The sequence below is a fragment of the Hyla sarda genome, chromosome 11, assembly GCF_029499605.1.
Source record: "Hyla sarda isolate aHylSar1 chromosome 11, aHylSar1.hap1, whole genome shotgun sequence".
NCBI lineage: Eukaryota > Metazoa > Chordata > Amphibia > Anura > Hylidae > Hyla > Hyla sarda.
This window is the reverse complement of record NC_079199.1, coordinates 92,823,272-92,835,818: the sequence shown is the minus strand read 5'-3', so window position 1 is coordinate 92,835,818 and position 12,547 is coordinate 92,823,272. Positions and strand designations below refer to the sequence as shown.

The following is a 12,547-nucleotide window of genomic DNA, read 5'->3' as shown; positions in this document are numbered from 1 at the left end:
GTCCAGCTATCCAATCTGTCATCTCCTATGTGTTTGTCACATTGTAAGGTTCATCGGTCAAGGGTCATCATGCGCCGGTCGGCATGTAGTTCCATATATCTTCCCTTTCTGCCCCATGTTCCCAATATTCTGATCCACAGTGACCTTTGAATCTAATTTGCGAACATTTATTTCCCACTGAATCCTTAGAATCCTGGATATTATGATATCTTCTCAAAAGATGTAAGTGTCTGGCATGTGCCTAATGATACTCCACTGGAATTATGGAAGAACTCCTCCTTACAGAGGTATCGGACAGACACTGGCTTCCTACAACATGAAGGTGGAAACCTATTCTATTTATACAAGGTAACATTTGCCCAATCCTTTCCTGAGATGAGGGGTGTATTTTTAGGTTTAATTAATGTTAAATTCTTCAGATGTTGAAAGGGGTGGGGGGTAAGAGTTAAAAGGGTACTCCACCCCTAGACATCTTATCCCCTATCCAAAGAATAGGGGATAAGATGTCTGATTGTGGGGGTCCCGCCTCTGGAACCCCCATGATCTCCTTGCTGCACCCGGCGTTCGTTTAGAATGCCAGCTGCGGCACCGGTGGCTTGTGATGTCAAAGTTACGCCCCTCATGACATCACAGCCACGCCCACTCAATGCAAATCTTTGGGAGGGGCGTGGCGGATGCCACGCCCCCTCCCATAGATTTGCATTAAGGGGGAGGGCTTGACGTCATAAGGGGGCATGGCCATGACGTCATCGCTAGAGATGAGCAAACTTACAGTAAATTTGATTCGTCACAAACTTCTCGGCTCGGCAGTTGATGACTTTTCCTGCATAAATGAGTTCAGCTTTGAGATGCTCCCGTGGGCTGGAAAGGTGGATACAGTCCTAGGAGACTCTTTCCTAGGACTGTATCCACCTTTTCCAGCCCACCGGAGCACCTGAAAGCTGAACTCATTTATGCAGGATAAGTCATCAACTGCCGAGCCGAGAAGTTCGTGACGAATCGAATTTACTGTAAGTTCGCTCATCTCTAGTCATCGCATTGCTAGTCATCAGGCACGGAGAGAAGTTTGCTCCATGCACTGGATGACTGCAGTGCTGCAGCAGAGATCGCGGGGGTTCCCAGCGGCGGGAGCCCCCCCGATCAGACATCTTATCCCCTGTCCTTTGGATAGGGGATAAGATGTCTATGGGTGGAGTAACCCCTTTAAGTGAGGAGTTATAAGACACCTTGGAGGAGATTCATCAAAACCTGAGCAGAGGAAACGTTGACCAGTTGCTTATAGCAACCAATCAGATCGCTTCTTTCCTTTTTAAAGAGGCCTGTGAATAATGAAAGAAGCGATCTGATTGGTTGCTATGGGCAACTGGTCAACTTTTCCTCTGCACAGATTTTTTTTTTTTCCATAAATCTCCCCCATATTGAGCCAATTCCCTTAGATCAGGGGTGGGGAACCTCTGGCCCACTACACGATTTCTTGTGGCCCACGTGGCACTGGCTGCTGAATCAATACTTGTGGCACGCCGCTGTTCTGCGAGAGTATATAATGGCCAGCCTCACCGTAAAAAAAGCCGTTCCAGCAGTTGTCAGGGGAACAGAAAAGATCCTATCCCTCCCACTCCCCAGCAGTCCCCTTCCATTGCTTGGTTTACTGTTCCGAGACGGGGGGAAACGGATGGTCGTCCCCATCATTGCGTGCAGGCGAAACCACGCCCACAAATGATGTCCAATAGCTGCCTGATTAGTCACATGATGCAACTATTGGACATCACGGCGGGTCTGGTTTCGCCCGGAAGCGAAGTTTGGCCCTTGAATGAAGAAGAGGTTCCCCACCCTTGACTTAGGCCGGGTTCGCACCACGTTTTTGCAATACAGTTCCCGTATACGGTTTGAGCGTCAAAACCGTATGGAACCGTATTGCAATCCGTACTCATTGACTTTGTATTGCAAACCGTATGTTAACCGTTGCATACGCTTTGTTAAAAGCGTTTATTTCCCGTACTTCAAACCGTAGTCTACTACGGTTTGAAGTCCGTTTGAAAAACCGTATCCTTTTTTTTTATATAATGGTGGTCTATGAGAACCGGATTCAACCGGATACACTTACGGTTACATCCGGTTTTCACAATACGGCTTACGAATCTGCACATGCGCAGTTGGCTCCGAAAGTTTTTTTTGAAGGAAACGTATCGCTAAAAACCGTACTAAACCGTATGCAGACGTATACTACCGTATATCCGTTTTTTTTTATCATAATACGGTTTTTAACCGGAATCCTGCATATACGGTTGCGTACGTTTTTTAGCGATACATTTCCTTAAAAAAAAACGTGACACGGGAACTGGATTGCAAAAACGTGGTGTGAACCCACCCTTAGATGTATAATTCTACATAGTGAGGAAGGGGTACTCCGCCCCTAGACATCTTATTCCCTATGAGATGTCTGATCGCGGGGGTCCCGCCGCTGGGGACCCCCGCAATCTCCCTGCTGCACCCGGCATTTGTTTAGAGCGTTGGGTGCAGCGTCGGAGGCTCGTGAGGTCACGGCCTCGCCCCCTAAATGCAAGTCTATTGGAGGGGGCGTGACAACGTCACGCCCCCTCCAATAGACTTGCATTGAGGGGGCGCGGCCGTGACCTCACGAGCGGGGCGTGGCTGTGACCTCATGAGCCTCTGGTGTTGCACCCGATACTCTAGACGAAAGCCGGGTGCAGCAGGGAGATCCTTTGGATAGGGGATAAGATGTCTAGGGGTGGAGTACCCCTTTAAACATATTAGTCCACTCAATCCCAATTCATTGGGGACCCCCCCCCCCCCCCCCGCAATCTCCCTGCTGCACCCAGCCTTCATTTAGAGCGTCGGGTGCAGTGTCGGAGGCTCGTGACGCCCCCTCCCATAGACTTGCATTGAGGGGGGCGTGGCCGTGACATCACAAGCTGGCCCGGCCGTGGCGTCACGAGCCTCCGCCCCTGCATTGCCAGTCATCCGGCACGGAGTGATGTTCGCTCCGTGCAGCGGATGTTTGGGGTGCCGCAGGGACCCCCGCTATCAGACATCTTATCCCCTATCCTTTGGATAGGGGATAAGATTAGAGATGAGCGAACTTACAGTAAATTCGATTCGTCACGAACTTCTCGGCTCGGCAGTTGATGCCTTATCCTGCATAAATTAGTTCAGCTTTCCGGTGCTCCGGTGGGCTGGAAAAGGTGGATACATTCCTAAGAAAGAGTCTCCTAGGACTGTATCCACCTTTTCCAGCCCACGGGAGCACCTGAAAGCTGAACTCATTTATGCAGGAAAAGTCATCAACTGCCGAGCCGAGAAGTTCGTGACGAATCGAATTTACTGTAAGTTCGCTCATCTCTAGATAAGATGTCTAGGGACAGAGTACCCCTTTAACACATCATTTGATCTCAATCTTCTTTTAATCTTTACCACAAATTCACCATATTAACTCATTCATTCTCTAGAAATATCCGGTGACTTTTAAAGCAGGAACCTGTCTGGCACATAATGGACCAGCGGCACCCGTAGTGTACGACTATGGATATGCAGAAAAGACTGCCAGGTTTTACTCACCCAATGGAAGAAGTAAGAATTAATGTTTTACTGTCCGCCATAACCAACATGTGAAAAAAAATAGATTTCTAGAAATATGAAGTTAACCCCTTTAGGGCTCGATTTTTCATTTTAGGGTTTCTTTTTTTTTCTTCCTCTTGTCCATTGGTGAAAAACTTATCCCCTATCCTAAGGATAGGGGATAAGTTTGAGATCGTGGGGGGTCCGAGCGCTGGGGCCCCCTGCGATCTCTCTGTACGGGGCCCCGGCTCTCCGGCCAGATAGCGGGTGTCGACCTCCGCACGAAGCGGCAGCCGGCACGCCCCCTCAATACATCTCTATGGCAGAGCCGGAGATTGCCGAAGGCAGCGCTTCGGCTCTGCCATAGAGTTGTATTGAGGGGGCGTGTCGGCCGCCGCTTCGTGCGGAGGTCGACACGCCCCCTTCCCGCGGGCTGTCGGGGCTCCGTACAGGAGATCGCAGGGGGCCCCAGCAGTCGGACCCCCGCGATCTGCAACTTATCCCCTATCCTTATGATAGGGGATAAGTTGTTCACCACTGGACTACTCCTTTAATAGCCATAACACTTTCAATTCTCCACTGCAGACTCATATTAGGGCTTGTTTTATACGGGACCAATTTTACCTTATAATGACATCACTTATGTTATGGCAAAGTCTACGGCAAAAAAATTTAAATATATACAGTGGTCCCTCAACATATGATGGTAATCCGTTCCAAATGGACCATCGTTTGTTGAAACCATCGTATGTTGAGGGATCCGTGCAATGTAAAGTATAGGACAGTGGTCTACAACCTGCGGACCTCCAGATGTTGCAAAACTACAACTCCCAGCATGCCCGGACAGCCAACGGCTGTCCGGGCATGTTGGGAGTTGTAGTTTTGCAAAATCTGGAGATCCGCAGGTTGAAGACCACTGGTAGAGGAAGTTATACTCACCTGTCCCCACGGATCCAGACCGTCGCCGCTCGTCACTGCTGCCCTGGATGTTGCCTTCCATCGCTGTCACCGCGTCCCCGAGGTGTCCCCGACGCTCCGGCAAGACCTCTGCACCCCGGCATCCTCGCTCTCCGTCGCTGCCATCACGTCGCTATGCACGCCGCTCCTATTGGATGACGGGACGACGTGCGCAGCGACGTGATTACGACGATGGAGAGCACCGACGATGCAGGGGATCCCAAAGAGGACGTGCCGGAGCCCCCAGGACAGGTAAGTGATCGTCAGCGGACCACACGGGGCACCGTAAACGGCTATCCGGTGGCAGCTGAAGCAGTCTGCGCTGCTGGATAGCCGTTTATGCGATGGCCCCGACATACAAAAGCATCGTATGTTGATGCTGCCTCTGAGAGGCCATCGCATGTTGAAATGATCGTATGTCGGGGCCGTTGTAGGTCGGGGGGGTCACTGTATATATATATATATATATATATGTATTTTTTTTTTTTTTTTTGTGTGGGAGTAAAATGAAACAAAAAAATAAATAACAATACAATTTTAGGGGGTTTTGTTTCTACGCCGTGCACTTTACAGTAAAAATGAAACATTACCATTATTCTGTAGGTCAATACGATTACAAGGATACCCAATTTACAGTATATCGGTTTTATTTTATTTGACTACTTGAAAAAAATTTTACCTTTTTTTTTATTTTTTATTTTTTGTCGAAAATAAGTATGCCTTAAATTGCCCCATGCTGATATGCTGACCCCCCAGACCCCTATAACTTTTATTTTTTCATATACCGCGCTGTATTTGTACTAATGTTTTTGCGCCACATAGATGGGACTTTTTGGTCACTTTTTTATTATTTATTTCTTTTTTATCTATGAAGTCACCAAAAATCTGCACTTCTGGCATTTGGTATGTTATTTTTACACCCTTCACTGCGCTGTGTTATTAACGTTATATTTAAAAATTTCGGATATATTCACACTTAGCAATACCACTTTTTTTGGACATTATTAGGAAAATGAGAAAAGGGGGGGGGTGACTTGAATTTTTTTTTAGGGGAGGGGATTGTTTATAAAGATATTTTTTTTTTCCTACCATTTTCTTAGTCCCCATAGGGGACTATTAGAAGCAATTAGAGATGAGCGAACTTACAGTAAATTCGATTCGTCACGAACTTCTCGACTCGGCAGTTGATGCCTTATCCTGCATAAATTAGTTCAGCTTTCCGGTGCTCCCGTGGGCTGGAAAAGGTGGATACAGACCTAGGAGACTCTTTCCTAGGACTGTATCCACCTTTTCCAGCCCACCGGAGCACCGGAAAGCTGAACTAATTTATGCACGATAAGTCATCAACTGCCGAGCCGAGAAGTTCGTGACGAATCGAATTTACTGTAAGTTCGCTCATCTCTAGAAGCAATCGCTGGATTGCTAACGCTTACACTGCTATAGCATTGGATTGATCCGTTTAATTGGTAAACTGCTTATACAGCCTGACTAAGGTGAGTATTGTCAGTGAGCCTTATCTGCCAATAGCAGCTGTTACTTACCGGGTAGGAAGCAAGCTTAGCGCTTAAAGGGGTACTCCGGTGAAAAACTTTTTTTTTATTTTTTATTTTTTTTTAAATCAACTGGTGCCAGAAAGTTAAACAGATTTGTAAATTACTTCTATTAAAAAATCTTAATCCTTCCTGTACTTATTAGCTGCTGAATACTATGAATACTACAGAGGAAATTCTTTTCCGTTTGAAACACAGAGCTCTCTGCTGACATCATGAGCACAGTGCTCTCTGCTGACATCTCTGTCCATTTTATGAACTGTCCAGAGTAAAAGGAAATCCCCATAGCAAACATATGCTGTTCTAGACAGTTCCTAAAATGGACAGAGATGTCAGCAGAGAGCGCTGTGCTCGTGATGTCAGCAGAGAGCTCTGTGTTTCAAATGGAAAATAATTTCCTCTGTAGTATTCATAGTATTCAGCAGCTAATAAGTACAGGAAGGATTAAGATTTTTTAATAGAAGTCATTTACAAATCTGTTTAACTTTCTGGCAACAGTTGATAAAAAAAAAAAAAAAAAATGTTTTTCACCGGAGTACCCCTTTAAGTACGCTGCATACATGTATGCTCTGGGTGGTTAAAGTGATAATGCCAATGTGAACATAAAAGGACAGATTGGTCAATCAAAAAAATAAAACAAAAAGAATCCCCATAAAAAGGAGTACTCCACCCATATCCAAAGGATAGGGGATAACATGTCTGATTGTGGAGGGCCCAGCCATGATCGTGACATCATGTCTATGTGAGGGGGCCGTGGCGGCTGTGATCATCAGTCATCGGGCATGGAGCGGAGTTTGCTTTGTGCACCAGATGACTGGGGTGCCTCGGAGGAGATCACAGGTTGCCCCAGCAGCCGGACCCCTGCGATCAGACATGTTATCCCCTATTCTTTGGATAGGGGATAACATGTCTGGCGGTGGAGTACCCCTCTAAGTCTACTATTAGTTGGTCTTCAAGTCTATAAACTTGTAAGCCTAGACAGTCTGTTAACATGCCACTGTGGTAAATCTGGCACATTTGAGGACTATATAGTCTTAGGCCCCTTTCACACACTATAAAATTAATCCGTTTTAAAGATCTGTTCAATTTTCCGTTATAAAACGGCAGATTTTAAGGGTTTTTATAATGGCACATTGAACGGATCTTTAAAACGGATACATTTTATAGTGTGAAAAGGGCCTTAGTTTGCAATGCGCAACTATTTCCTAGCACTTCTTTGTGGACCACTCCTTTGTTGCCCCGGCTGTGTGTTTTGGGTCACTGTAATGCTGGAACATTTATTTATGACCCATTTTCAATGCCCTGGTTGAGGGAAGGAAGTTCCCACCCAAGACTGGACGGTACATAGCCCCATCCAACGTCCATTTGATCCGGTGAAGTTATCCTGTCCCCTTAGCAGAAAAACACTCCTGAAGTACAGTGACCCCCCGACCTACGATGGCCCCGACATACGATCATTTCAACATACGATGGTCTATCAGAGACAGCATCAACATACGATGCTTATGTATGTCTGGGCCATCGCATGAACGGCTATCCGGCAGCGCAGACTGCTTCATAGCCATTTACGGTGCTCCGTGTGGTCCGGTGACGATCACTTACCTGTCCTCGGGGCTCCGGCGCGTCCTCTTCGGGATCCCCTGCTTTGTCGGCGCTCTCCATCGTCATCCAATAGGAGCGGCGTGCGTAGTGACGTGATGGCGGCGACGGAGAGCGAGGATGCCGGGGAAGCAGAGGCCTTGCCGGAGCGTCGGGGACACCTCGGGGACGCGGCGACAGCGATGGAAGGCGACATCAAGGGCAGCGATGACGAGCGGTGACGGTCCGGAGCGGCGGGGACACGTGAGTATAACCTCCAATACCAGTGGTCTTCAACCTGCGGACCTCCAGATGTTGCAAAACTACAACTCCCAGCATGCCCGGACAGCCGTTGGCTGTCCGGGCATGCTGGGAGTTGTAGTTTTGCAACATCTGGAGGTCCGCAGGTTGAAGACCACTGTCCTATACTTTACATTGCGCAGATCCCTCAACATACGATGGTTTCAACAAACGATGGTCCGTTTGGAACAGATTACCATCGTATGTTGAGGGACCACTATATAATGTTTCCACCTCTATGTTTGATGGGTGGGATGATGTTCTTAAGGGGTCATAGGAAGCATTCCTTCTCCTCCAAACATGGCGAGTCGAGTTGATGCCTAACAGCTTGATTTTGGTCTCAACATTTCCATCCAGTTCCCATCTAAATGATTCTGGGCTGATTCCTCCCCGTTCTCCTGATTATTGAAACTCAACGAGGTGAGATCATGCATGGAGCCCCCGACCGAGGGAGATTGAGAGTTAAATTTGTGTAAGGTCGAGCACATCCCTCACTTGGGTAGAGTGGACGAACCAAGATGGAGGCAGCCACTCCCTCCCCATACGTAACATAAAAAGCTAAAATTGGTCAGCACTTCCTAATACACAACTATTGTATGAAATAAGTATACAGGTATCTGTCCCAAATTAGGTCAACTTACCATGGTGGGATGGTACACACTATTTGGCAAAATGGTAAGGTAAGAACCTCTATTTTTCCCCAGTAAAACATGTAGGTTGGTCTTGTAGCCCATTCCAGCCTTTTGTAGGTCTACAATCTTGTCCCCGACATCCTTGGACAGCTCTTTGGTCTTGGCTAGAGAAGAGCGAACCTACAGTAAATTTGATTCGTCACGAACTTCTCGGCTCGGCAGTTGATAACTTTTCCTGCATTAATTAGTTCAGCTTTCCGGTGCTCCCTTGGGCTGGAAAAGGTGGATACAGTCTAGGAGACTCTTTCCTAGGACTGTATCCACCTTTTCCAGCCCACCGGAGCACCTGAAGGCTGAACTAATTTACGCAGGAAAAGTCATCAACTGCCGAGCCGAGAAGTTCGTGACGAATCAAATTTACTGTAAGTTCGCTCATCTCTAGTCTTGGCCATGGCGGCGAGTTTGTAATCTCATTGTCTGATTGCTTTTGTGGACAGGTGTCTTTTATACCGGTAACAAGCTGAGATTATGAGCACTCCCTTTAAGAGAGTGCTCCTAATCTCAGTTTTTTTTTTTTTACCTGTATAAAAGACCCCTGGGAGCCAGAAATCTTACTGACTGATAGGGGGTCAAATACTGAGTTAAAACCAAATCAATTCACAACTATTGTTTTTCTGTATTTAGTTATTTTTTGTTAAAATAAACCCACCATTAAAGTTATAGAATGATCATTTCTTTGTCAGCAGGGAAACGTGCAAAATCAGCCAGGGATCGAATCATTTTTTCCTTCACTGTATGGAGGCATCTTCATGGTTAGGCCTTAAAGGGGAACTCCACTGCCCCAGCATTTGGAACATTATGTTCCGAATGCTGGGTGCGGACTGTGGGGGTCGTGATGTCACAGCCGCGCCCCCTTGTGACGTCACACCATGCCACCTCAATGCAAGTCTATGGGAGTGGGCGTGACAGCCATCATGCCCCCTCCCATAGACTTGCATTGAGGGGGTGTGGCGTGACATCACAAGGGGACGTGTTCGTGATGTCACAACCCCGCCGCCCGCACCCAGCGTTCGGAACAAAATGTACCGGATGCTGGGGCAGTGGAGTTCCCATTTAAAGGGGTTCTCCACCCCTAGACATCTTATCCCCCTATCCAAAGGATAGGGGGATAAGATCTCAGATCACGGGGGTCCCTCCGCTGGGGACCCCCGGGATCTCGGCTGCAGCACCCACCTCCGGCAGCGCTGGAGGCTCTCATCCTAACGCCTCATGACCACGGTGACGGGAGATCGTGACGTCACGACTCCGCCCCTGTGTCACGTCACACCCCGCACCCCGTGGCGTGACGTCACAAGGGGACGTGTTCGTGATGTCACAACCCCGCCGCCCGCACCCAGTGTTCAGAACAAAATGTAACGAATGCTGGGGCAGGGGAGTTCCCATTTAAAGGGGGTACTCCACCCCTAGAAATCTTATCCCCTATCCACCTGTTGCGGCTTCCGGCAGCGCTGGAGGCTCTCATCCTAACGCCTCATGACCACGATGACGGGAGATCGTGATGTCACGACTCTGCCCCTGTCCAAGTCTTGCATTGAGGGGCGGGGCGTGACGTCACGCGGGGGCGGAGTCGTGACGTCACGATCTCACGTCACCGTGGTCGGGAGCCGAAGCCTCCAACGGAAGCCGCAACAGGTGGGTGCTGCATCCTTTGGATAGGGGATAAGATGTCTAGGGGAGGAGTACCCCTTTAAGTTCCTAAATGTGTCCATGAGTGACCTTCTGAAGGTTAATGCTTTGAGGTTCAAAGTAAGGAACCAAGCGGCATCATTTTATTTGATTATTGTCACATTTATGTCCCTTTCACAGCACAATTTATCGCTGGCTTCATTCAATTCCGTGCAATAAACAATGAAGGGGCTGCCCTGGCACTCTGTCCCGGAATGAAGGTGACCGGCTGTGATGCCGAACAAGTATGTATCTTGTTTCTATTGTACAGCATATATGTGCTTATTTTACTTAATGGGGTACTCTGGTGAAAAACATTTTTTTTTTTTTTTTTAAATCTACTGGTGCCAGAAAGTTAAACAGATTTGTAAATTACTTTTATTAAAAAATCTTAATCCTTCCTGTACTTATTAGCTGCTGTATACTACAGCGGAAATTCTTTTTTTTTTTTTGAAACACAGAGCTCTCTGCTGACATAACGAGCACAGTGCTCTCTGCTGACACCTCTGTCCATTTTTGGAACTGTCCAGAACACCATATGTTTGCTATGGGGATTAACCTTTTACTCTGGACAGTTCTTAAAATGGACAGAGATGTCAGCAGAGAGCACTGTGCTTGTGATGTCAGCAGAGAGCTCCGTGTTACAAAAAGAAAAGAATTTCCGCTGTAGTATTCAGCAGCTAATAAGTACAGGAAGGATTAAGATTTTTTTTTTTTATAGAAGTAATTTACAAATCTGTTTAACTTTCCTGGCACCAGTTGATTTAAAAAAAAAAAAGTTTTTCACCGGAGTACCCCTTTAAGGACTGGGATAGAGACTTCTGCTATAGAAGACCTAAAGCAGGTAGCGTAGTCCAGTTAAGGCTTTCATATGTAGAACGCATCACCGGGGGTCTGAGAACTAAGCGACGTCGCCTTTTCTGTTGCAGCACTGTATTGGAGGAGGAGGGTATGTCGGAGAGGGTCTCACCCGGCAGTGTGGAGACTTCACTTCTCTGGACTGGGATGGATACGGTGCACATACCGGGTGGAGTTCCAGCAAAGAAATCACAGACGCTGCAGTCCTGCTGTTCTACCGCTAGTACGCCTGCATACATACATACATATGTCATCCTTCACACGAATACTATAGCCAGCATTGTAGTGGTCTCCAAACCGTGGACCTCCAGCTGTAAGCTCATTCTAAGACACCAAACCACCAGCATGTCTTCAGGCCCGTGTTTCCCAACCAGGGGGCCTCCAGCTGTTGCAAAACTACAACTCCCAGCATAACCGGACAGCCAACGGCTGTCCGGTTATGCTGGGAGTTGTAGTTTTGCAACAACTGGAGGTCCACAGTTTGGAGACCGCTGCACTACTTAAATGTGCACTCTCGTTAAAACGAATTTTTGCCATTGCACTCCTTATGGTAAATAAAAAAAAAAATCTTTCTAATGTACTTTGGTTAAAAAATTTAATAAAAAAAAGTTTAAAAAAAAAAATGTTTTATTTGTGTTTAAGAAAGCTGCCACTAGGTGTCTCCCTACTTGACCAGAGCACATCCCCCCCCATCTTTTGCACAGACTTTGGACTCCGGCTGGCCTGGCAGAAGTCCAAAATCAGGAAATGCTGAGGTGGGGGGTGCAGCCTTAGCCAATCATAGCTCATCTCCCTCACTGAACTGCTCTGGACTGTGTGTAGCAGAGTGAGGGAGGAAGTTCTCCCCTGTATGGCTTCAGATGATGTCACGCCTGCTGGGGAACGCCCCTTCCCAGTCTGTGAATCTGACTGAGACTGAGCAGAAAATACAGAGGAACATCAAGGTAGAAAACTAAAAAATAATAAAAATAAAGGCCGGGGGTGGTTTATCATGATGGGGGCGGTGACCTGGGAGGATTATACAATTTAACAAGATCATAACAGGTTCTCTTTAAGGGTCCTACTTTTTGAATGTTCTTTGGCATCACTGTAGGCATTATTCTTCTATTACCATGTTGGGGTGGGGGTGGGGGGAGGCTTTAGTTGTATCTAGGCCCTATTTCTGTACATGTCCTAATAAATAATAAAATGTATCCACGGGCCAAACAGTGCTTTTGTTTTTAGTCTTCTTTAGGTCGGTATATATCTAATTACTATCTCCTATCTATCTCATATCTATCTATCTATCTCATATCTATCTATCTCATATCTATCTATCTCATATCTATCTATCTCATATCTATCTATCTATCTATCTATCTCATATCTATC

At 46.9% G+C, this 12,547-nt stretch overlaps 1 protein-coding gene across 4 annotated transcripts in view; it reads left to right on the top strand.

Moving 5' to 3' along the window:
• LOC130295069 (intelectin-1-like) overlaps positions 1-11,577 on the top strand; it is a 54,982-nt gene extending 43,405 nt beyond the window's left edge. For all 4 annotated transcript variants that reach the window (XM_056545327.1, XM_056545329.1, XM_056545326.1 and 1 more), the window contains 4 exons: positions 190-348; positions 3,468-3,588; positions 10,460-10,563; positions 11,248-11,577. In XM_056545327.1, coding sequence (XP_056401302.1) covers positions 190-348; positions 3,468-3,588; positions 10,460-10,563; positions 11,248-11,400 — 537 coding nt within the window. In that variant the 3' untranslated portion in view covers positions 11,401-11,577. The remainder of the gene's footprint in view (positions 1-189; positions 349-3,467; positions 3,589-10,459; positions 10,564-11,247) is intronic.
• The last annotated feature ends 970 nt before the right edge of the window (positions 11,578-12,547 follow it).